General features: G+C 38.9%; 2 protein-coding genes and 1 non-coding gene across 4 annotated transcripts in view; 1 reads left to right on the top strand and 2 right to left on the bottom strand.

Annotated features, from left to right (window-relative positions):
• Positions 1-26581, bottom strand: part of LOC124555011 (dnaJ homolog subfamily C member 21) — a 238674-nt gene that overhangs the window by 162395 nt on the left and 49698 nt on the right. The gene's annotated exons all lie outside the window — the stretch shown is intronic.
• The window catches only part of LOC124555012 (methyltransferase-like 26), a 63157-nt gene that overhangs the window by 1869 nt on the left and 34707 nt on the right, over positions 1-26581 (bottom strand). For both annotated transcript variants that reach the window (XM_047128758.1, XM_047128757.1), the window contains exon 2: positions 20497-20539. In XM_047128758.1, the coding sequence (XP_046984714.1) occupies positions 20497-20513 (17 nt within the window). In that variant the 5' untranslated portion in view covers positions 20514-20539. The remainder of the gene's footprint in view (positions 1-20496; positions 20540-26581) is intronic.
• Trnav-aac lies at positions 19158-19230 on the top strand. The gene has a single exon. It is a non-coding gene; the product is annotated as a tRNA-Val (tRNA).

Raw genomic sequence — 26581 nt, 5'->3', positions numbered from 1 at the left:
CCATAATTTTGATGCGTGCTTGGGAAACGAGTGGGATCATATCATACTCTGAAATAACATGCAGCTCCTTACTGTCATGTGTATGTGTGTGTGTGTGTGTGTGTGTGTGTGTGTGTGTGTGTGTGTGTGTGTGTGTGTGTAAGGTGTTGTCTAGAGGAGGCCTACAACTTTGTCAGTATTGTGGAGAAATTTACTAGCAGTAGTCCAACCATCTTAGTTTGTGCATCATGCATATGATTTTTTATTGATAATTGGCAGTTTTCTGCAGGTCCTTATGCCACAAAGTTAAGTCTGTGTCATACGAAGACAATAAGCCACATGTTTACTGAGAAAATTCTGCTGTCCACCCTTTCTGGATGGATAATGCAGTATCGGCAGCTGTCTGGTTGTTGTCAGTTATGCAGGTATGTTTCCTACAGCCACCATTGTGGTGCGATGGTGGTGTGACGAATGATTATGCCACTCTCAATGACATGCAAGCATCATCTCTCTGGAGCTCCAGTGGCAGGTGCACTTAAGTTCGAACATCCATGCACTGACCCCATTTTGTGTGTTTGCCAGTTGAATAACATACACAGACTTTTATAGTGGCCAGGGCTCATGATCTATGAATAGTAATTGTATTGAAGATTGACTGTATTGAACACCTGTGGTATTTGTGTATGTTTCGACATTCAAAGCTACTGTTAACGACTGATGCTGCAACTACAACAACAAAGTTACATATTACTTTTGCCATTTGATATCAGATGTAGAATTAATTAGTATCTGAATTCTCTTTTCATGAATGCCATCTGTTCCTCACTCCTGTTTCCACTGCAGAACAACACAGTGTGCAAAGTAAGTTATAACAAATAAACTATGTGGAAGAACAACATCTCTGGAAGGCAAAATATATGAAGGAACAAAATATACACTACCACTCATTAATTTCAATAAACCTACCAACCGACATCTAAATTCCCGTAGGTACCATATAATACTATGACTATGGCTGAATAAGCAAAGGAATAGTACAACATTGGTGATCATGTAATATTATTCAGGAGTGTGTCATGTACATATAAAATAGTTGTCTAAACTGATATGGTTGTTTACCTGTGTGACAAACAAAGGTATATTCCATACTGCCCTGTTTTTCCCCGTAGTGTTGTGATGTCTGCAGTGTACTTCAAGCAGTGATACAATATGTACGAAACGATTACTGCACTTCAGTTCCTTAGTGACAGCTGACGGTGTGCACGTCCTTATTATCATTCCAGGAGCAGAGAGAGTCATCAACAAATGACACTCAGAAAAGCAGGTTTATCTGTGCTCCAATCTATGAAACAATGGGGCATGGCTATAGGGGGAGTGCAATACACCCTTCACTACCAGAAGAAAACATGTAGCAATAACGACCTACCACAACCAAGACGACCTCATGAAACAACTAAAAGTGATGATAAATTCATCAGAATTACTAGTAAGAGAAACAGGTTCAAAACAGCAGCACACACTTATGCAGAATTGGCAGAAATGAACAAGAAAAACATATCTATTGCAACAGTGAAAAGGAGACTGACTGATGCGGGCTTGGCTTGAAATGGCATATAGCAGCAAGAAAAACCCCTTCTGAAACATGTAAGTAAAAAGAAGAGACTCGAATAGTCTAGGAAACATAGTAAGTGGACACATGAAGAGTGGAAGAAAGTGTTATTCATAGATGAAACTAAATTCAAGATTTTTGGTACTACAAGGACATTTGTTCATCAATCTGAAGCAGAAAGGGTGGCCCAGCAACACTTAAACACAGTAGGGGTTCTATTATGGTTTGGAGGTGTTTTACAGGAGATGGAGTTGGCAACACTGTGAAAACAGAAGGGCGTATGGACCAGGAACACTACCATCTTAGTGGTAGAAAGCAGAAGGCACTGAAAGATGTGGTGTGGCCATTCCAAAGCCCTGATTGTAATTCCATTGAAATGGTTTGGTATGAAGTGGACAGAAGTGTCCGGGAAGTTCGCATAACAAGCAAGGAACATCTCTGTAATACCATTATGGATGGATAGAATGATATAAACTTATTGACTGCACGCCTTGCAAAATTATGGCCTTTTGAGTGCTACAGGAAAACAAATTGTTACTGTGCTTCTGGGTAAATGATTTGCTACCAGAGACTATCATCTTACTCACATGAAACAACACTGCATCTAATCTTATTACAACTCACAAATGACCACAAAGAGCAAAAGGTAAGAAAACAGCGGTGTTAATAATCATGGACTGAAAGATTTGCCGCAAAAAATGGCCCAGCTAAAATGTGTTGGCATTGGAAGTCAGTGAACGTACAGATGGAACTTTTAACATTTCTATGGTTGTTGGAGTATAATCCTTGTTACAGCAAGACTGCCAGTGGTGGTGTGCTTAAAATATGAGGAAACTAATGTCCTACTTCCTTTTAGTTTTAGTAATGATGAATCAGAAGTAAATGAATGAGAATATCATAAGTAGCAACAGTGGAGCCAGATTTACTTTTACAAGGTAGATTATTCAACAAGGCCAGTAAAAGTGTTGCAAATGAAGGCTGTGACATGACATGGTGACTACACAGTGAAGGGTTCACGACCTAAAAATGCAGGGTAGGAATTTGAAGCATGAGAGAGAGAGTAAAAAATCTAATTTTTTTGAGATCAAAATATCAAAAAAATAATAATTCAATACAAGTTTTTTAAAAGAAAAACTAGGTGAGGATAAAAATAGAGGACAGAGTGATTATGCAGATACTTCCGATCAGTTAGCACATCCAGGTATTGAGCAGTCAATACAAGTAAGGGAAGAGGATGAGGAACTGGAGAATCTGAGTCACATAAAGGCAGTTAAGAAGGAAGAGGAACGGGAATATGAAAAAAGAGAAAAAATCAAAACTGCAAAAGAGATCGCCAGGACTGTGGAGAAGTGAAGACTCAGACACATTAGCTCTGGAAGTGTTTGAAGGCCAATGATCAAAAGTAACATATTAGCGTCATTAACATACATAATAGCAGAAGCAAGCAGAAAAGGGATGATACCTGTCATCGTGAATATAGATATTACGCATTTTCAAATACAGGTTGTATTGTACAGTACGCAACTTTATAATTAAGCTATGTTAAATTTAGTTCCACTCCCTACACAAAGTTGTTCTACACACACTCTTTAAAATAATAAGAATGGAAGCTGCATGTTTATAGTTATATTAATAGATAATAACAGCAAAAACTTGTTTATAATTACATAGCCACATCAATTAAATCACTATTTATGAATTCATGAACAGGGTAGAAAGCTTCTCTTTCAGTCTTTTCAGCCAGGATTCTATAATCTTTCTGAACTTATTAGCATTTAACTGCCTCCTACCACACAGTTATTTCAGAGAGAGAGAGAGAGAGAGAGAGAGAGAGAGAGAGAGAGAGAGAGAGAGAGAGAGAGAGTCCAAGCACCTATCTCTGAGGCACTCCTCTTATGACGTTAGTAAAGACGAACTTCTTATTTGAATCTGTAAGGAACACTTGCTTCCTACTGGAGATGTATGATTTGCTAATTTCCTACAACTTATCCCATACTGTTTAAGTTTATTTACAAGAATATTATGGAATATTAGGTTGAAGGACTTTGTTAGATCAACAAACGTGGCACATTTACACAGCTTATGTTCAAATCCCTTTAAGGCATACAAAACAATATCTTGCACTGCTTTAACTGTGGAGTGTACTTCATAAAATTTATAGTGGGCCTGATTTAAGAGCCTATTGTTCCTAAAGAATTCATTTAGCTACTTTTTCACTATCACTTCAATAACTTTAGATAATATTGGAACCATGGCAATGGGTCTATGATTTTCTGATGATTCCCTACCTCTCTTTTTATGCACAGGTATAATTATAGTTAACTTTAAAGTCAGGAAAGGCACTTTCCTCAAACAACTATGTAATTAAGTTGGAGAGGTCCAGTCTTCAATTTTTCAGTTACTGAGTTTTGCTACTACATCTACTATATCCTGAAGGGAGACAGATTTACATTAAAACTCACTATTAATGTGGTAGTTGGCTTAAGATTCTGCACCCAGCGAGGTAACTAAGACTGACTCATTGTTTTTATTGACCACTGTCTCTGGTTCATTGTCATTACTGGGTAAAGGCTCATCATTATGTACAGTGTCTTTCCACGAACTGACAAAAGCTGATGTTAAGTTGATCTGGGCTAACAGGAGTAGGTAGTTTTTTCTGCAGAGATCCCAGATTCTGCTTTTATCATCTTTCATGTGGTCTTGACAGTTTTTGCTTGAATGATCTCTGTAGTTACCATTGTACGGTTTTTTATTTTTACTTCTTCCCTTTCGGTAATATAGCTTCAGTTTCACAGACAAGCCTGTATGTACTATTGCTACAATACATGTACTAGTACGACTTCAGCAGTATTTTGGTTTATGCAAATGAGTGTACCAATTAGTTATTTGTCCTCTCGTATATTTCTTTTAACATGTTGTTTTAATATTTGAAGTATGACAGCATTTACAAAAGGTGCCTACAATAATCTGTAAGAAATTTTCCTATGCTTCAAAAGAGAATGATACCTGTTGAGAATGGAGCTCCAGTCGGTACCCCACAGACCATTTCTAAGATTTGTTATGTGTAGATCACACAGTAGTCTCATTGCTCTGGATTCAGCTACTTGTCTGTGAATATTTCCAGCTTTAAACAGCTTTAGGAGTAGATAATCATGGTCAGATAGCAATGACTTAAAGATCTTCAAGCGAGTCTCATGTCTACATATACGGGGTGATTCAGTTGCCCCTACTGATGTTTTATGCAACCTGCACTACATCCATGTCAGGAACAGCATCCATACAGGTGACAGCCACATAATGGATGTAAGCTCCCTCCAACTCAACAAATGGAATCACACTGTAAAAATAACAAGTGAGGTATTTTTGGACCAAGATTTACTTTACTTCTGTCATATTTATGCAAGTCTCTCCAGTCTTTTGTTGTGTAATTAGTGGCGCAGTCATACTGGTTTTGGAGGTCTCTCGAATTTCATTCTGTTTCTAGTACTAAATCTTTCGTAAATGGTTCAGAAACGCTGTCTTATAGAGTGTGTTTCACCATATGAGACAACAAAGTTAGCAGGAGATATCAAAATGGGAAGTGTGGACAACAACAACTTTAGGGTATATAACCTAAAAAATAGATTGATATATGACTCACTGTTTGACTTGTTCTGTTTTAGGGCACTAAAACAACTAAGGTCATACACGACCATGACAGAACCGCATAACATGAAGACGAAAAAGGAGTTAAAAGTGACTACATGGTAAGGCCAATCGACGGAAGGAAAGACAGCTAAAAACTAGGACTTTATATTTGAGAAAGGGCCCTAAAATACGCCATACAGACACTGGAGGTCCTGAACTAAGGACTAAATGTTCTTTGCCATATTAAAAAGATGTATAAAAAGTAAAAAGAGTGTCAGCGGGCCACGCACTGTTCACTAAAATGGCCAGTAACTCAGATGGCAAACATAAATTAGAAAGTAGGTGGATAAAAAAAGGGCATTCCATCAGGAAATGGCGAACTGTCAAAGGTTGAGGACAGTGAGTACAAAGGGGGGGGGGGGGGGGGGGGGGGGGGCGTTCACCACTTAACATATGGCGTTGGCTAAAAAGACAGTGCCCAATACACAACCTAGTTAAAATGATCTAGGGCCGAGAGGAGGTCAGCCAAGCCACTGGGAGAGGTTAATTTCCCAGAGCTTGTTCCCATGGAGGAAAGACCAATGGTGAACCAAAGCAACACTACCTGCTGACAGATGGCAACACAGAGATCTTCGGAAGGAATGGAAGAACTAGCGGGCCAAGGTATGAGGACTGCAGCCTTGGCAGCATTGTCAGCGGCCTCGCCGCGCATCAGACCGATGTGAACAGGGACCCACGTAAATATCACAGTGGCTCCATCAAGAGTGAAAGCTTTCTTGGACCCATTTCATTACATGGTGGACAATGTACAGCACAAAACAGATTCTGAAGGGCACTGAGAGAGTCGCAGCAAATGACACAATTGCAAAGCCTGTGTTGCCAGATGTACCGCGTGGTCTGACAGAGGGCAAAGAGCTCCACTGTAAATAATAAGCAGTGGTGTGGAAGCCGATACTGAAAAATCACCGGTGCCAATGACGAAGGCACACCTGACACCATGGTCAGTCCGAGAGCCATCAGTGTACACGAAGGTACTATCGCGAAGTTCTGTGCCAAGGTTGAGACTCTTACAACAATAGAGCGAGTCTGGAGTAGTGTCCTTAGGCAGCAAATGAAGTCAATGTGAACACGGGCTGCTGCATGAAGCCAAGATGATGAAGGGTTCACACCCACTGGGAAAGTGGCACGTAGCATCAGGTTAAGCTGCTGGAGCAATAGCCGAAATCGAACTTCAGGAGGTAACAAAGAAGAAGGACATGCCGCATACTTGTGATCAAAGGAGTCAACAAAGGAGGCGGCACAGGATGGGTTGCCATGTACGACAGACAAACGGCATGCGTATCTGCTGAGGAAAAAAATCACGGCGGTATGACATTGATAGTTTGGTAGCTTCTGTATTCAGACTCTCAACCGGGCTAATGTAAAAGGCACCACTGTTGTGCCACAATGATGGATTATATATTGAGATGGTGTAGACTTGCAGATGCATGAACGAAACATACAGTCTAGTTTCAAATGGACAAGGGACCGTTACAAATGGAGGAGGGTGGTCTGATCCACTCCCCATGAAGTACCGCTGAGGACACGTAGGACAGTAAAGGATCATGTACAGTGGGCAGCCAGTTGAAGAGACATAGGACGACCAAGAAAGTTTCCTGTTGCGCATGAGCCCAAGGAATTTTGTAGTTCCAATGAACAGAAGAGCAATAGGCCCACGATGTAGAGACAGTTGAAGAAACCCATTGTACCACGAGAAATTCATGCAAACGGTTTTGTCAGTGGTGAAGTGAAAACCACTGTCGATGCTACATGAGTAAAAATGAATGAGACAACACTGCAGATGCTGCTCAACGAGACAAGTCAACAGAGAACTGCAACAGATGGCAAAATTGTCAGTGAAAAGGGAGCCGAAGATGCCCGGTAGAAGACAGACCACAATAGGGTTAATGACGACAGAAAAGACGACAACATTCAGGATGGAACCCTGGGGCACACTGTTTCCCTGGACAAAGGTGCCCGACACGGCAGAACTCACATGTACCCTGAATACTCAGACTTTCGAAAGTTCCAGAAGGAAATGGGATGTGCAGCCTCAGATGTCCAATTTGTAGAGAGTGTGGAGGATACCAGTACTCTAGCATGGATCATAGGCTTTCTCTAAATTGAAAAACACGGCCACAGTCATAGCAAAAGACAGACTGTCTTCAGTGTACGAAATGACGAGGAACCGAGATGCAGCAGGGAGGGTCTTTGAATCATTAGCCTCATTCCATTTACATTTAGTAGATGTAGACTGAGAAGGAGATGTTTGGCTCATTGCAAGAATATCCCCCACAACTGCCAGCATCTCCGATAGTGCGCTCTTTCTAACTGAGGACCCTCTCAGAGGGACCAACTGGCAATTTTGGGAGGTAACAGCTCAGGCGATCACCCCTCCCTGAGTCTGGCCTGTACCAGGGGATACGTGCAAACTCTACCTGTCGACCCGGGGCTGGGAATTACATGTTACCCAGTCACCTGTTACATGTCAGATGCGTGGGCTGCCCTTCAGAAGCACACAGGGAGGAAGACGAAAAAGAGGAACCTCAAATGCCGAAGTGGAGGAAGGATACCAGAAGGGGAACGAAGAAGGAAAAAAGACCAAAAAACAGTGGAGGGACTGTTCTGATATCAGGCTACTGAAAATGCAGAACACATTCCCAAAAACATCACAGATATATTCCCCAAGGGAAGGGAAAAAGAATAGCAAGAGGACAGACATTCAGTACGGAAAGGAAAAGATGCTGCAAGGGCTGGGGCCCTGTGGTAGCCAAGCACGAACTCGCCGAAGAGTGGTGAGCCCCCTGGGGGGATGACTCGCCAGGTTAATGTGCTGAAGTTGTTTCATAAGCAAAAGTTGTACAGCAGCTCTAAGAAGTCTTCATGTATTTTATCAGTTATACTGTGGTATTTTGGCATTGTGCTTCACATCCCCAAAACAAACTGGCCAACAGCATTGTCCTGTTATGTGGGGGTTGCACAAAATGGCAACGGTAGGGGCAGCTGAATCACCCTGTATATGAAATGACATTATGTAGGTAAGAATTTTGTCTGGCAGGTTTATCACTGAGGCAGTGAAAGTCTGTGAGCTTTGAGTGTGTAGTCCTAGGATTTTTCACTATTACATGTAATTAATATCGCCAATTCAATTCTATATATCTTACATTTAAATTACGAAAGTAATATATTTTCCATTCACTCCACAAGAGTTAAAGTCTGTGTTTGGCTGACAGTATACAGACATTATAGTCACTCTGTAGTCAGGGAACTGGGTGGCTGTGGCTTCCAATTTTCCTTCTGCAGTAAAATTTACTGTCTGTTACTTTGACTTTCAGGGACACTTGTTCTTGAACTAACATTGCTACACAGCCACCCTTCAGCTTCTGTGATCTATACTAACCAGTTAGGCTCGTGTAGCCAGCTGAAATATATAAGTTACAGTCCTCTTTCTTAAAATGGTGTTCATTCAGACTCAGTAGTTCACAACATAATTTTTTAAGAATATCTCCAACTCAGGGAGTCTTTTTCTAAGTGAATGTATGTATGAGTGGATTAGGGTCATATTTTTATGGGCATAGTCAGTCCTAACAGTTAGCCCAAGAAGTCTTGTTTTTTAGTATAGTTCTGGTCATGGTCATTAAACAGTGACCAAGCCTTACATAGACTAGGCTTGGTTAGCAACTCATGTTTCACTGGTACTTTAAACCTGCTTTCATTTCACCATATGGAAGTGATGTAGAACTACTCATACTCAGAATAGTGTGAAAATCTAATGCTACTTTGGTTTCTTTAGAAAATTCCAGAGTTCTTTCACTTACTTACTTTTTTGACATGTCTGTCCATAAAAAGTCCATGTGTTGTATAGAATCTACTTCCTAACTACTCATGTCCACAAATAATACATTTGTATGTTTCTTACAAATATTAAATGTGGCTTCATTTGCTTTACTTATTTACACACACACACACACACACACACACACACACACACACACACACACACACAGGATCACCTAGGCAGATCATGCCAGTGAGGATCTGAGTAAACTTTAACATTAGTGTTTATTAAACAAAGCAATGTTTCACTACGAGGGTGCTGCATATTTCTCATTTTATTTGCACCCACATCATTTGGGCCTGCCAAGAACACTGTTAGACATCAGTATCCCAGATTGCTCAACCTAAGAGTTTCTTGCTGCCACACCATGACAATAAGCATTTGGCTTAATTGTAGTTTTAACTTTCTGGAGATAGTTTTCGCTCATCACTAAAAAAATATTTTTTCCACTGCTACTTGCATACATACATGTATACGTTTTCTTGGTATTGCACAGATCAGGCTTATAATGGTTACTAACTAAATTGCATACTCTGTGAGATTCTTGTGCTTCAAGTAAATTTGACAACAAATGAGTTATTTAGTATGTGAGTTTTCATTTTGTTTTTCACGGAAACAATTTTTTTTATCACCACCTTTTCAAACAGTTTTCCAGCCAGATTGGTGTGGTCTATTTGCACAAAAATAGTAATTTGACTAGAATTGTTTATGTGGGTCGAATGAGTTCATTCCCTATCACTGTTGTTAGATTCAGTTCATTCACACTGGGCCTTGTCCCTGTTCATTACTGATTTATGCTTGCAAGACTCAAATTTTCTATCTTTTGTGCATTTCCTATCTTCTTTTAATGAGGGATCAACGTTACCAATCAAAAGTGAAATACTGTGTCACATTTAGTGCACAGAATACAATTTCTCACCATTTTCTTACACTTTCTGCAAAGATTATGATTTAAGAAATCACAAATAGGTCAAATGTAAAAAGTATGAACCTGAAATAGGCACAAAAATGGCAATAAACATGATTACTCAAAATCTTAATCATAATCTCTGTCATCGGAGACACTGGCAATCATGGGGGATATTCTTGCAATGAGCCGAACATCTCCTCCTCAATCTATGTCTACCAAACGTCAACCGAATGAGGCTACCAAATCAAAGACCCTCCCAGCTGCACCTCAGTTCCTCGTGGTTTCGCAAACTGAACAAAGTCAGTGTTCTGGGAAGGGCGATAGTGTTAAGTGGAGCCTGTGGTTATATGTGTATATTTAATGTTATATTATGCAATCAATTAGTTTAAAGAGTGTGTGCTTTGTCACACTGGACTGATCAATTATGAGTTGTTTCTGGGCACAGACCAGGTGAACGCAGCGCAACGCTATCAGTGTATGTATCAACTGTCATTTTTGAATTTGAAGTTGTAGTTGTAGTTATCTTGCAGTTTAGCATTGGATTTTGCATACTTGAAAATCATGAACTACAGTTAAGGGGACATTGTACGTGAAATTTGTTGAAATTTGATATTTTCTGATTTCCGCTCCATAATGTACTCTGGATTTTCTTGAACATTTTGGCATACAATACATTAAAATCAGACAATTGTGAAACCTTCAAATAATATTTTGAATGTCTACGTCTACGACTGTCAAATTTCACGGCTACGCATATACTGCAACAGTTGAGCAGTCATATCTTGCTAACTACACAGTCTAGAAGGCTGTGAATTGCTTTGCTTTGTGCCTACTGCAACGTCTCAGAAGTTGGTATTACGAATAAACAAATCAGTCCTTCGTTTCTGATACTAGTTTTCATTAAAAGTAGTGTGATTATCAGCTATTTCTGTAGTAAGCTAACTTCCATTGCTTTTTATACATAAATAAAATGACGTAAGTGTAAAAGTAACTTCAAGAAATGCAAATTTGCTTGTAACAGATACGTGAGATCTGCATTTTCTTCTGAAGTACTTGAAAACATGTGTGCTAGCAGTGAAGGAAACCACGATAATGTTTCTGAAGTGACCACGCCCCCTTGTGCATTGAAAAGGAAAGTTACTTTAGAAACGGGTGACAGTGGTAAAAGTAATGATATTATGAACAATGTCATTATTGATCTGCAAATTCTTGCACAAGTCATTTCTCAAACTGTCTCTTGCTGTCTTTGTGGTGGTGAACTTAAACTTTATGAGGATATTGGAGCTAGAATAGGCGTTGCGTGTAAATTAATTATTAAATGTCGGAAGTGCAAAAACAAAAAAGCATTTCATACTTTATCACAGCGTTCAGGTAATGAATTGTATGAAACTAATGTGAGACTGTTCTATGGCCTTAGATGCACTAGGAAAGGTGCAAAGGCTGGTAATGTTCTCAGCACTGTGTTGAATTTGCCAAAACCACCTTCTAGGTATATGAAATATGTAACAGCAACTGGAGACACTAAATGCTGTAGCTGAAGATTCAATGGTTGCTGCTACATCAGAAGCTGTTGAAAAAATTAGGGTAACACAGACATCAGCATTGCTTTGGAAAGATCCTGGCAAAAGTGTGGGTTCAGTTCTAAAAATGGTTTTACATCTGCAATAAGTATTGACACTGGAAAAGTTTTGGATTTTGAAGTTCTCAGTAAGTACTGCCAGGGTTGTACAGTGAACCAGAAGAACAAATTACTTCATAAGCAGCTGTGTACAAAAAATTATGATGGCACAAATGAAGGAATGGAGGTAAAAGGAGCAGTTAACATTTTCCAGCGTTCACAGGAGAGAGGGGTCAGATATGTGAATTACTTAGGTGGTGGAGACAGCAAGGCTTTCATTGCAGTAGAAAACAGTAAGCCATACAATGTTCCTATACAATAATTTGAGTGTGTAGGGCATACCAAGAAAAGAATGGGAACACGTCTGCATAACCTAAAAACAAGCTGGGTAACACAAAACTCTGATGGCAAGACAATAAAATGTGCTGGAAGAGTAATGGACAAAGTAATTGATGAATTACAGGAATATTATGGGAAGGCCATTAGAGATAACTGTGACAATTTAGAGAAGATAAAAAGAGCCATGTGGAGCACTTTCTTTCATCGAATATCAACCACTGAAAAGCCATGTCATGCTTTGTGTCCACCTCCACCAAACACTTGGTAAATATAGGCCAGCTGAATTTTCTGGCACCCTGCATGAATGTACACAAACATTCTCTTCCTTTGGCAGTAATTGAGGCAATCCAACCTGTTTACAGAGATTTGGCAAATCCTGAGCTACTAAAGAAGTGTTTACATGGTAAGACCCAGAATATGAATGAGACCTTCAATAATAATGTGTGGTGCCGTGTGCCTAAAAATGTACTTGTTGGCCTTATGACTCTAAAGTTAGCAGTGACTGATGCTGTAATAACTTTTAATGGTGGGAACTATGAATGACATACGGTTCTGGAGAAGTTAGGGGGTAAAATTTGGACGAAACACAGCTAAAGGACTGTGGGAACTGGATGAGCTTCGTGTACGTGAAACAGAGTTAGCTGTTCAGCAAATGACAAAAGATTCTTTTTATGTCTTGTGTTTTTGAAAATATTGGATATTCTGTGTGTGTATTTGTGATTGTACGTTATTGTGTACCACCTTTTATTTTCTGTTTCTTTCACATTTTGTGCTGTTCCTATTTTGGTATTTTGTGTGTGATAGCTGAGCGTTTGCTCTTTTCTTTTTCTTCATTTTCTTGTTCAGCTTTGTTCCTTCGTTCTCTTTGTATCCATTGTTGGTGGCTATTTGTGTTACGGTATTCATTGTATCCAATGGTACTGTGTTTAGTCTGTGGAGGATGTATCTTAAGTGCTGCTTGCTTTTGAGAAATGGTGTGTTGTGATGTCTCATGTATGACTTTGAATGTTGTTTTCAATTTTTGGTACATGTTAAATGTGTGTTGGTTGTTTTGAATCTTTATGTTATGTCCAAGAAATTTAACTGTATATTTTGCTCTCTCTCTCTCTCTCTCTCTCTCTCTCTCTCTCTCTCTCTCTCTCTCTCTTGTATCTTATCATGAATGGAATTCATGTCTGTGTGTAACTTGTCAATTTTATTGCTGTGTTATCCGAGTTCAGACCTCAGCCTTGCTTTTGGTACAGGCAGGAAAAATAAGGTAAGCATAATTTAAATGTGGTTTTTGATCCCAGTATGGATTTATTTACTACACAAACAGCAGAGCGACCTGCTGAAGTGGATAACAGAGTACAGCAATAATGAACACCACCTATCCCCACATCCTGCATTTCAAAGTTCTATTTTAACTTTGAATGGCGTTTGCATCAGGTGATTTTGCACACCAATCGAAATGTAATAGGGTGGGGAAGTGTTCAGAAAACCAGTCACATAGTCTCCCATCTCTACGAACCTCGCTGTTGTCTTGAAAAGTAGGGATCTCAATAGCACAATCATCATTCAGATGTTGACTGAAATGTAACATCTGGTCATTCACTATGTTTACTTAAACATACTGGTTCACCTCAGTGAGTGGCTCCAATTCACAATAAGAGAAAGACCCCCAAAACATAACAGACCCATCTCTGGCTTGCAACTGATCTTCATTATGAAATGCTTTATTTGACCTTCAGTGCACTTTATCCACCTGCTGGCACCAATTGAGTATATGTAGCCATTGCCATGGTGGACGAGGCATCAGTGAGATCCAGGTCCGCAGGTGACACTAAAGATCTCCACTGCATCCTCAGATGCAGAATTGATAGATGGTGGTGGTGGTGGTGGTGGTGGTGGTGGTGGTGGTGGTGCCACCAGAGGGTCCTATTTCTTAGCGGACTGCTACTTAGTTTACTTGCTCTCTTTCTCCACTTTAGGGGCTTGCTGGGAAGAATTCTCCAAAGCAGCTTCAGGCACGGAGGAAGACTGTGAAGCTCTTTGTTCAGCAGCTTTTGGCTCCTTGAGACACTGGCGTGTGTCCCCTGTGGCATTAGTGGAGACCTAGGAAGAGAGGGCAACAAGGGACCCCTTCTGCACGAGAGGAGCAGAAGGCGGCTTTTGCTTCTACAGCAGGGTGGAGGGGACTGATGCCCCTGCATTGGGGGGTGGGGGGCGCTTGCTCAATTGTATTGAAGTTTGTGTTTGGGAGGGCACAAAGCTTAGGTAGTTCATGCAGCAAATTCATTTTTTATTTTTATTTACTTGTCAAGCTCCATAGGACCAAATTGAGGAGCAAATATCCAAGGTGATGGAACGTGTCAGTACATGAAATTACAACATAGAAGTAATAACAGATAAAAATAAATGTTCATGAACCTTAAAAAAGACAGTCCATAGGTTTAAGTAAACGCTATCAGCAATACGATAAAAATCAGCTTAATTTTTCAAGGAACTCCTCGACAGAATAGAAGGAATGACCCATGAGGAAACTCTTCAGTTTCAATTTGAAAGTGCTTGGATTACTGCCAAGATTTTTGAATTTGAGTGGCAGCTTAATATTGAAAATGGATGCAGCAGTATACTGCACACCTTTTTGCACAAGAGTTAAGGAAGTCCGATCCAAATGCAGGTTTGATTTCTGACGAGTATTAACCGAGTGAAAGCTGCTTATTCTTGGGAATAAACTAACATTGGTAACAAGAAACGACAATAAAGAATATACATATTGAGAGGACAATGTCAAAATACCCAGACTCATGAACAGAGGTCGACAAGAGGTTCATGAACTTACACCACTTATTGCCCAAACCGCCCGTTTCTGAGCCAAAAATACCCTTTTAGAATGGGAGGAGTTACCCCAAAATATAATACCATAACACATAAGCGAATGAAAATAAGCAAAGTAGACTAATTTTCACGTCAAAGTATCACTCACTTTTGATACCGTTCAAATAGTAAAAATTGCAGTATTAAGTCTTTGAACAAGATCCTGAATGTGGGATTTCCATGACAGCTTACTATCTACCTGAACACCTAGAAATTTGAACTGTTCAGTTTCACTAATTGTATGTTCATTCTGTGAAATTAAAATGTCAGGTTTTGTTGAACTGTGTGGTAGAAACTGTAAAAACTGAGTCCCACTGTGATTTAGCGTTAGTTTATTTTCTACAAGCCATAAACTGAGGTCATGTACTGTCCTATTTGAAACTGAGTCAATGTTGCACACAACGTCCTTTACTACCAAGCTAGCGCCATCAGCAAACAGAAATATTTTAGAGTTACCCATAATACTAGATGGCATATCATTTATATAAATAAGTAACAGGAGCGGCCCCAATACTGATCCCCAGGGCACCCCCCACTTGACAGTACCCCCACTCAAATACCACATCACAGCCATTATCAACATTGTGAATAATGACATTTTTCTGCCTGTTGCTAAAGTAAGAGGTGAACCAATTGTGAGCTACTCCCCGTATTCCGTAATGGTCCAACTTCTCGAGCAATATTTTGTGATCAACACAATCAAATGCCTTAGTTAAGTCAAAAAAATATGCCAAGTGTTCGAAACCTTTTGTTTAACCCATTCAGTACCTCACAGAGAAAAGAGAATACAGCATTTTCAGTTGTTAAATGACTTCTAAAGCCCAACTGTACATTTGATAGCAAGTCGTGTGATACAAAATGATCAATTATCCTTACATACACAGCCTTTCCAATAACTTTAGCAAACACTAATGGCATAGAAACAGATCCAAAATTATCTACATTATCCCTTTCTCCCTTTTTAAAAAGAGGCATTACTACTGAGTACTTTAATCGCTCAGGAAACTGACCATTTCTAAAGGAAAAATTACAAATTTGGCTAAATATAGGGCAAACATGTGCAGCGCAATAGTTTAATATTCTGCTAGGCAATCCATCATATCCATGAGAGTCCTTAGTCTTCAGTGATTTAATTATTGACTCAATCTCCCCGTTGTCAGTATCACAGAGGAGTATTTCAGACATCAATCTCGGAAAGGCATTTACCAAGAAAGTTATATGATTTCCTGTAGAAACTAAATTTTTATTTAATTCACCAGCCATGCTCAGAAAATGATAGTTAAATATTGTACATACATCTGATTTATCGGTAACAGAAATATTTTTACTGCGAACAGACTTTATATCATTGACCTTGTGCTGCTGACCAGACGCTTCCTTCACAACTGACCATATGGTTTTAATTTTATCCTGTGAATTCTACTTGCATACCACATACTCTTTGCCTTCCTGATAAAATTTTTAAGCACCTTACAATACTGTTTGTAATGGGCTACTGTGGCTTGATTGCGACTACTTCAAACATTTTGATATAATTCCCGCTTTGTTCTGCATGATATCCTTATCTCACTAGTCAGCCACCCGGGCTGCCCATTACTGCTAGTACCCCGTTTAGAATGTTCTAATGGAAAGCAACACTTGAAGAGCATGAGGAATATGTTAAGGAAAGCATTGTATTTATCATCTATGTTATCGGCACTAAACATCCTGCCACTCTTGTTCCTTGTCAAGGTTTAAAAAACTATCTATTGCTGTTGGATTAACTTTCCTACATAGTTTGTAATTAAATATGACATTGGTTTGAGTACAAAAGCCTTTTAGTGTTAAAATTTGTGCATCATGGTCTGAAAGGCCATTCACGCTTTTACTGACAGAATGCCCATCTAGTAATGAAGAATGAATAAAAATATTGTCTATGGCTGTGTTACTGATCCCCTGCACCCTAGTTGAAAAAAAAAAACAACACACAGTTTTCATCAGATCGTATGAATTTAGGAGGTCTACCAACATTTTTCTTGCACCATCATGTACAAAATTTATATTGAAGTCACCACATGTAACTAATTTCTGGTACTTCCTGCAAAGTGAATCAAGAAGCTTCTCTAGATTTAGCAGAAATGCTCTGAAGTCAGAGTTAGGGGACCTATAAACAACAACCATTAGAAGTTTAGTTTCACTAAATTCAACTACAGCTGCACAACATTCAAATATCTGTTCAGTGCAGAGTCGTGATATGTCTATGGACTCAAATGAAACACTGTTTTTTTATGTACAGAGCCACTCCCCCAACCCACAAGGAACTCCTTGGGAAACAGCCAGCTAATCCATAGTCTAGTAAAGGAAGCCTTTGAGTTGTCAAATTATTTAAGTGGTGCTCCGACATACCAATAATTTCAGAGTCAACATCTATAGGCAGTTCACTAGGTGCACCTCTAACACCAACTACTACAGGAATTTTTCTATGACTGACGACGACACCACCACCACCACCACCACCACCACCCCACCACCACCACCACCACCACCACCCACTACACTGTCACCTATAAGCTTAGCCAGCATCCCCTTCCCATACCTATTGAGGTGCAAGCCATGCCTAGTGAAACCCAATCTACTGATAGACCCAACTGGCACCACTGAGATGTGACCCATGCCCTCTGCCATCAGCACCCTCCCCAGCCCCACGTTAACGCACCTAACAGCCGCATTAAGATGAGGTTGATCATGGTGCTGAAACAGTTGCACGAAGTGCACATCAGTGCTACCAGCTTGAGTAGCTATCATTACCAGGTCACCACCTACATCATATTCCCCATCCCTATCAAGACTGTTCCCTGCTCCACCCACTATCACTAGCTGATTCTCCTTCGTAAAATTCTTACGTAACTCCCCTATGCTGTCAGTCACCTGAGCCACCCTGCACCAGGCTTCACAATGCTGGTGACCTGTTACTCACTCCCCAACACTTCCTGCAACTGCTGGCCCACACCTCTACTGTGAGAACTACCTAGCAGCAGAACCTCCTCCTTTCTGCTAGACTTCGCAGACTAACCTAGGCCTCCTAATTGCTGAGGACTGCCGCATGTTCCCTACATCTACAGCTACACGAGGCTCCTCTCCACTCAACTCTGACAGTTGGTCATGTCTACTGCATGTACACAAAGTAAAACTGTCTGAATACCTCCTCTTCCTAGCTGCCATCTTGCCAACTGCCAGTTCCCATTCCCCACCACCCTTCACCCTCCTCAACCTATCTATTTCCTTCTTTGCACATTGTAACTGCACCTGAAGGGCACAGACCTTATGCTCCTGAAGGGCACAGATCTTATGCTCCTCCTCCTCTATCAACTTATTTCTACTATAGATTCTGCATTCCCAGGAGAGGATCTCACTAAAATGACCACTGGCATCCCCACTGCATTCCCCCCAATGAAAATACTTTGAACAAATCCCACACTGTAACCCACTACTCACAAACCTACGACAGAGCCCACACTTCTCTCATGGTAAAATTTTACAGTTACTGAAAAAACTATACGTCTATGTTACCAAAGTTCAGTTACTCCAGTAGAACTAACAATAGTGGTCTCGAAATTCTCTGCGTATTAAGAAAGCAACTACTAGTATTAATATCACTACACCACAGCTAATACCAATACCAACAAAATTTCACAAAATTATTAGCTAAAACCAAAAAATTCAAATGGGGGAACACTAAGCGAAGTTAAAACACTGAATCAAAATTTTACTGAAATATTTCACTAGAAACACTAATAATGTCAGTCAAAAACTAAAGCATGAAATTTACTAAACAACTTAGATGCACAGAAAACTCTAAAAAACACAGCAAGCTAATGATTACAAAAGTTTATTAAGTCATTATTTCACCACTAACAGCATGAAACTATTAAATTTAGTATCTGTATTACAGAGCACAAATAAGTTTGTCAGTGCACGCTGCAAAATGTAAACACACTATTGAGGCGCGAGGCTTAGACAAACGACGCAAGCACGCTCACGACCCAAGCACGCTCACGACCCAAGCACGCTCACGACCCAAGCACGCTCACGACCCAAGCACGCTCACGGCCCAAGCACGCTCACGACGCAAGCACGCTCACGACGCAAGCACGCTCACGACGCAAGCACGCTCACGAATAATAGACCACCTGAGTCAATAACACAGGAAGAAAGACTGAGATTAATGAAAATCCACTAATAAGTTACTTTTATGGCAAATATTAACACAAATAAACTTTAAAATAAGTAAATGAAGTCTGAAATTTTATAAAATATTAACAAGCAATTTCAACAGCAGTGCAGCAATGTTGACCATCGTACTGCGGTGGTGTAATGGTTAGCATTTCTGCCTAACAAGGAAGAAGACCCGGGTTCGAGTCCCGGCCGCAGCACAAGTTTTAATTCAATTTTGTCTGCTTCGATCATTATGTCTGGGATATGGTTGGTCGGCACCTGGTGCGTCACGGTCCTATAGTAACTGGTGTCACGGATTTGTGGGCTCGGATACAATCTGCGTGGAGGGAAATTCCTCAGGAACGTACTCAGAACCTTATTGATTCAATGCCATGGCATATAGCAACTTTAATTGCAGCACATCGTGGCCACACGACGTACTGAATAGTAGGGCTCAAAGGACATGTACATATCTGAAAAGGTAATCATTTGTTACTTGTCATGTACCTAACCTGTGGCATTAAATTAACTGAATTCATGAGTTTTCTTCTTGGTGTTGCGGTGTCCACAAACGGCAATGTATGAACAGTTACATGTAACGGTTGATTCGGAGAGAACACGGGTCATCTGCATAAACCTAAAACAACTCAGGTATGGGTGATACCCCAGAGAATACCTCCTAATGACTGAGTCAGTGCAAAAAGTATTCACCACATAGGCAGATTGTAGATCTTTGCGAATGAGTTTCTTTTTAATTTATGTTTGTATCAGTGAACAAGCTAGTATCTTCATTCCCTGTGACATTCTACCAGTATGACACATACTGGTTGCAAAAGCATGTCTAAAGTTTTGGTGGTCAAAGGCAAATGGCAGCATTGACTATTCCGTAGTTCAGGAACCCTGGATTTTTCAAATGTGTACCTAGCCAAAACTGTCCAAATTCCATGAGGCCATTTGGCATGAAGCTATAGGCTTGTGTTGCTGGTTCCTAGTTCCTACATCCACTGATGTGTCTATAGTGAGAGTAACTTGTGTTTGAACCACACTAAATGTAGTTGTGGTACTTTTAAGATGCAACTGTAAATTATATGGCTATCTCAGTACACATATTGTGTAGTAATTCTAGTTTGAAGCATCTTACAAGATATTTTCTAAGTCTGTAATGACTACATTTATTTTGGTACCATGTTAGGTCTGCTTCCTTGTGAGTGGAAAATCAAATCTGTGCATCTGCACTTATTTTTGTATTTTGTAGTCTGCTCAATGAATTAATTTGTATTAACCATAGCTTTCTTTTAATTGTGAGAACCATGTTTCAATTTCCTCTCAAGTCAATTGTGCTGCCTTTTTATTTTATTACCTATGCAGGAATAGCAACAGAGGACGAAAGAGAGAGAAAATGTTTTACACAATGAGATGAATAGTAACACTGTAAATAATGTGTATCGGCACCTCAGTTTACTAAAATAAAAATTTAAGCTTACCATGACATGCGGTCCATTTCTGTCTGTCGTATGGATCTTCAACCTGAAAATGAGGTATAAAACAGAATATAATACAATAAGACAGTACAGTACTCCCGGGTAGTTCATTTGCAAACTTTTGACAACTACACTTGAGTGAAGAATCATCATAAATAATAAAAGCAATGCAAATGTAGAGCAATTTGTAAGGAAACAAAAAAACTAACAGATTATGACTGTGAGGTACCAAACTCATGGTATGTTTATTTCAAACCAACACAGACTTCTAGTCTACAAAACTATGCATAGATGAGTCATATGTCAATGGTAAATTAAGCTTGTCAGTTGGTTATAGTTGAACTAAAATGAAGTTAATTTGTAGTATTTTAGTTTAGTAAAATGAAGATACCAGTGGCATTGTAAAGGTTTAAGTGTAAAACAACAACACACCCAAAATTAATCATTTTACCTACACAAGATACATACGGCAATTTCTCTGGATGTAGAGTTGTAGGCTTACTATTAATTTTTCGAGGTATTATGCAAGTGAAAAGAATTAAAATACACACCATCATAAATGCTGACGAAGTTTAGTGAGATACTTGGCTTTGCATATCACTGGCAAATTTATTATAATCTATGAATAATTTATCACAGCCAACCTTACACAGTCTGAAAAATTAGGACCAGTTGCTTTATTTTCACTCAGATTTCACTATGTTCATTGTTGAAATTGCTTCCTCACGTGGGTAACTTGATACAAAAAATGATAAAACATAGCATGCCACTCTTACATTGTTGGGGAAGGTTTTTACACTCACTAATTACCAAGTTACCTTCACTGTATTCTAAGGAATGACCATTTTGAATTCAAATTATTTCCTAAGTTCAGTTTCACCACAAGAGGATGGAGTACTCATTTTACTTGAAATATCTTCCACATCCACTTTTGGAAAGTAACTACCAAAGACAGAAGAGGTTACATCGCCTTGAAATCTGAAAACCAGTTTTGAAACTGTCTTCAGTGCTGTCAGGTTGCATGTATACTTCTTTGCAGCTTCTTGTTCCATTGATGTTTGTTGATCCAGATACTGTCACTTACTAAATTGCTGTCTATGGTTTTGAGATCTATATTTGTATTTCAGCGAATTTGAGACAGCTTGTTAGTACTTTTTCACATGAGTGTACACTAAAATACAGACATAGATCACAAAATCATACACAGCAATTTAGTAAGTGACGTGATATGGAAGTCAAGAATGACCAGACAAGTACCAATGTATACCTGCACATCATATATCGTAGCCAAAATAGTATTAGTTTCTGTAACTGTGCTATCAAAAGGTGAAGTGTACTGTTTTATATATAAAAGACATACGAGTCCATGATGGTTTGGTCTTTTCCTCGAAGATCTTTGTTTAACTCATTTAGTTTAACTATCATATTAGTTACAAATGCCAGCTCCAACAACCAGCTCAAATCACACAGTTGTGAGTAATCTTCCTCCCTTGCAAACACAAATGATTTTGTTACCGGCAGAAGTTATATAAATCTGTTTAGAACCATACCTCCACTCAGCCCTCTAAGTTCCACACTAGCTATCCAATTATTCTAAAAGCACTCTAAAATTTTTCCTCTATAGTGAGAGCGAACTGAATTCACAATTTCTGTGGTAATACTCACGAAATGTGTCATTTTCAAAATATGTCCACGAAGCAATTACTGATGCACAATACAGTGACACAAAGAAAGCTGGTAAAGTTTCATCGTTTGCACACAAGCAAAGAAATCCTTTATACCTGCCTACCAAACAAGGCACTCCATCAGTAGTAATAAATGCAAGTTTCTGAATCGTCAAAATGTATTCAGAAATGGAGCATCTGACTGCACTGAAAAAAATCTCCTTTTATACTGTCTTCCAAGCTCAAAATTCTACGTAAGCTTTGTTTTACACTAAAATCTGAAAATATCAATCTTGCAAAAAAAATGTAACTTGAGACGAATCAACTATCTACTGACTCGTCTAAATGCAATTAAAAAACAGAAGCAGGACTGCATATCTGTCATCAGCTGACCTTTTATATTTTTCGCCATTAATTTCATCTTTTCTTGTTTGACTGTATCTTGACAGAGCCATGTTTCTGGTGGCTGATATTCTCTGACTTGTTTCTAAATGCAGAAATTAAGGACTCAATAGCTGCCAGAGAGCAATCTGTAACAGTGCCATCGTCAAGTGATTTTTCATGTTCCATTAGCATTTCTGATACACAAAATTATATGTCTGATTATTATATGTTTGATTAAAGACTTTTTGTGTAGGTTTAAAAAAAGACTACTGAAAGTTTCTGCATCCTTATCTCACTACCAACAGCTGCTTCCATTTTGAAGTCTTTGTGAACTGTCGTAAAATGCTGCGCAATATTATCCTTTGTAGGTATGAGTAAAGACGCGTTACTTATAAAACATATACCTATCTTTATGCACTGAAACAAAAAACTGTTCTCCACTGCCCACAGAAGTGATGTGTTTTCCTGTGTTAAGCTGCACTCATTTTTTGTGAATTCATTACTAAGTGACAACTATAACTAAGTGACAACTATAACTAAGTGACAACTATAACTAAGTGAGAACTATAACTAAGTGAGAACTATAACTAAGTGAGAACTATAACTAAGTGAGAACTATAACTAAGTGAGAACTATAACTAAGTGAGAACTATAACTAAGTGAGAACTATAACTAAGTGAGAACTATAACTAAGTGAGAACTATAACTAAGTGAGAACTATAACTAAGTGAGAACTATAACTAAGTGAGAACTATAACTAAGTGAGAACTATAACTAAGTGAGAACTATAACTAAGTGAGAACTATAACTAAGTGAGAACTATAACTAAGTGAGAACTATAACTTTGTGTGTGGACTCCCTAGTTCTGATACATAACACTTGGCAGTGGCTGGGAGACTTCGCACCGTAGTGTTCTGGATGTATTTGTTGCAAACTGCACAGCACACTATTTGCAACATTGACCACATTGTCACCGAGCTGTGCTGTCACTGTGGTGTGTATTGTTGCACTATTTTGATCATGACTGTCTCAAAAATGAATGATGAGATGGTTATGTTATGGTTACAGTGTTCAACTGATCATTACCTCTGTCATGCACATTGTTGTTTGTGTAAGCTCTAAAACAGATGTTTGTGATGCCTACTGGAGACGGAACGTGATCCCCCACACTATACCTCATCCTCTAGCAAAAACCTGAAGCATTCTCCCTCTTTACCACAACCCCTACCGATAATGGCAAGTTACAACAGTTCACAAGTAGTAACATCACACTGTAAGAGGAAAGAATGTTGCTTGGCACGAGTGTTAAAGGCAGTGAAATGCAGATGGAGACGGAAGAGGAGGAGCCAATGTTGTCACATTTACTCCCTAGTAACATTGTGCAAAACACTCACTGTCAAGAAAATGGTGCTTCACAAAAACAGCCCATTTAAACAGATTTTGAACAAACGTTTTGAAAGATGGACTCCTCAAGCCATGGTCAATTGTTGATAGGTTGAGCACTCCCACCTGCATATAAATGGTTATCTTTACTCATACCATTATTTTTAATTCAACAAGGATTTTCCATTACCACATTAGAATTTTAGTCCATATTTTCTTCACATGGGCACACATATTAGTAAATCATAGAAATAAAACCAAATAAACTGGAAACAATGAATGTAATAGCTGCTTACTGGTTAACTATGCTAACAATGATTGCTCTAGAAAATATGTTACACAAAAACAAATCAGGGGGTTGGTGGGAGGAGGTGTGGGGTGGCGAGTGACTTAAAACGTCTCTGTATGCAACTCAATATCTTACATACGGCTTGTTTTTACAATGAAGTGCCAACGAAACTCTTACAGGCATGCATTTTCAAATACAGAGATACGTAGAAAGGCAGAATACAGTGCTGCAGTTGGCAACACCTATACAGAGATATTCTTTTCAAAACTTATACAAAGCCTAGAACTAGTGTTGACCCGGATCATAATATCCTTTTGTGTGGGGACTTTAACATAAATACAAATAAAACAGATGACACCAGTAACACATTTATGAATACCCTACATAGTTTTGGTCTATCATCACCAGTCAACTGTGCAACAAGAATAACCACACATTCATCATCTACCATTGACCATGTAGCTACAGATGTAGGCAGAGAAAACTGATGTACTTGTCAAAAATCTGGGACTGTCTGACCATCTATGTCAGATTATAAAAGTAAAAGCTTGTGTAAAAAAAACTGCATGTATATAAAAGAGTCTACTCTCCATCAGCTTTGCAAGAGTTTTCCTTTAAGTTAGCACATGAACGTTGGGAAGAAGTATACATAGAAACTAAAGTGAATAGCACGTTCTCCAATTTTATGTCTAAGTTTAAATTAAAATTTGAAGAAACATTCCCCAAAGCATTAATTCCCATTGGAACACCCACCAACAATAAATGGATTACTAAAGGAATTAGAAAAAGTGATGAAACTTGTAAATACCTAAACTCTATTAAAAAGGACAATAGTGATCCAGTTTTTTTTGCACTACTACAAAAACTACAAAAGGATCTACAGGAAGGTACTCAACACTGCAAAAAAATTCGCCAATGATAGGTTCGTAAATTTAGCCAATAATAAAAGTAAAGCTACATGGGCTGTAGTGAAACAAGAAACAGGAACTGTGAAGCAGAGAGGTACAAACACAGAAATCAGGAACAAGGAAAACTTAGAAAGTAACCCAAAAGAATTAGCAAATTATGTGAATACCTACTTTAGCAGCATTGCAACAAACTTACAGAAAATTTTTCCGAAAGGTGCTAATCAACCAATACAGAAGGATATAACAAACTAAATGGTATTGCTTCCAACTACTGAGGAGGAAGTATGCAATGTTGTAAGGCAATTAAAGAACAAAAACTCTGCAGGTTTAGGTTCCTAATGTGTGTGCTGAAAAAATGCATAAACGGTATCAAAGCTCCACTAACAGCAATCGTAAACGAATCCTTCAAAACTGGTTGCTTCCCTGACTATCCCAAGCATGCCAAAATTTTACCAGTTCACAAGAAAAGTGGCGTAGAAAATGTTGAGAACTGCAGACCAATAGCCCTATTGTCATGCTTTTCCAAAGTGATAGAAACAATGCAGTTGACCACCAGAAGCTGTCGCATAAATTAGAGGCACTAGGAGTAAGGGGAATTGTTCTCAAATGGTTTCATTCATATCTATAAAACAGATTACAGTCGGTAGAGATCACACATGTCTCCAGTGGATCCAAGTACATTGAGAAACATATATCTGATCCACAATATATCAATATTATGGTCCCTCAAGGAAGTGTACTACACCCTGTATTATTTCTGGTGTACATAAATGATTTCCCGCAACATATCAGCCACGGAGAGAAGATATTGTTTGCGGATGACAGTAACATAGTAATCACCAGTAAGACAACAGCACAAATGTTGGAAAATTCTACTGAAGTGCTGAGGGATGTTCACAAATGGTCTCAGGAAAACAAAGTAACTCTCAACGTAAAGAAAACAAATACAATATGTTTTAGAATGAACAGAAAACAAGAGTCCCTTAAATTTAAAACTTGATAACATCTCCATAGATGATGTATCTACAACAAAATTCTTAGGGTTTCACATTGACAGCCAAATGAGGTGGAATGAACATGCTACGAAACTCTCTAAAAAGATATCCACAACATGTTATGCACTTAAAGTCCTTGTATCCACATGCAGTAGTGAATGTTTGAGAACTGTATACTTTAGTTATGTTCATTCAGTAACCTGTTATGGTATTATTTTCTGGGGAAACGGTGCTCAGAATTTACAAACAGTATTTAAAATGCAAAAGAGAGCAGTAAGAATTATAACAAAAAGCAGGAAGTGGGCCCACTGCAGAGAACTTTTCAAAATGTTAGACATTCTAACTGTTCCTTGTGAATTTATATTCCAAACCATAGTATACATCAAGAAAAATATAGAAAATTATAGCACAAATAGCAGTTTTCATAACTATAGTACAAGAACAAGTCACTGTCTTCACCTAGAC

Source organism: Schistocerca americana, chromosome X, assembly GCF_021461395.2.
Source record: "Schistocerca americana isolate TAMUIC-IGC-003095 chromosome X, iqSchAmer2.1, whole genome shotgun sequence".
NCBI classification, from domain to species: Eukaryota; Metazoa; Arthropoda; class Insecta; order Orthoptera; family Acrididae; genus Schistocerca; species Schistocerca americana.
The sequence above is the reverse complement of the archived record's forward strand: the minus strand, read 5'-3'. Positions and strand labels throughout refer to the sequence as shown.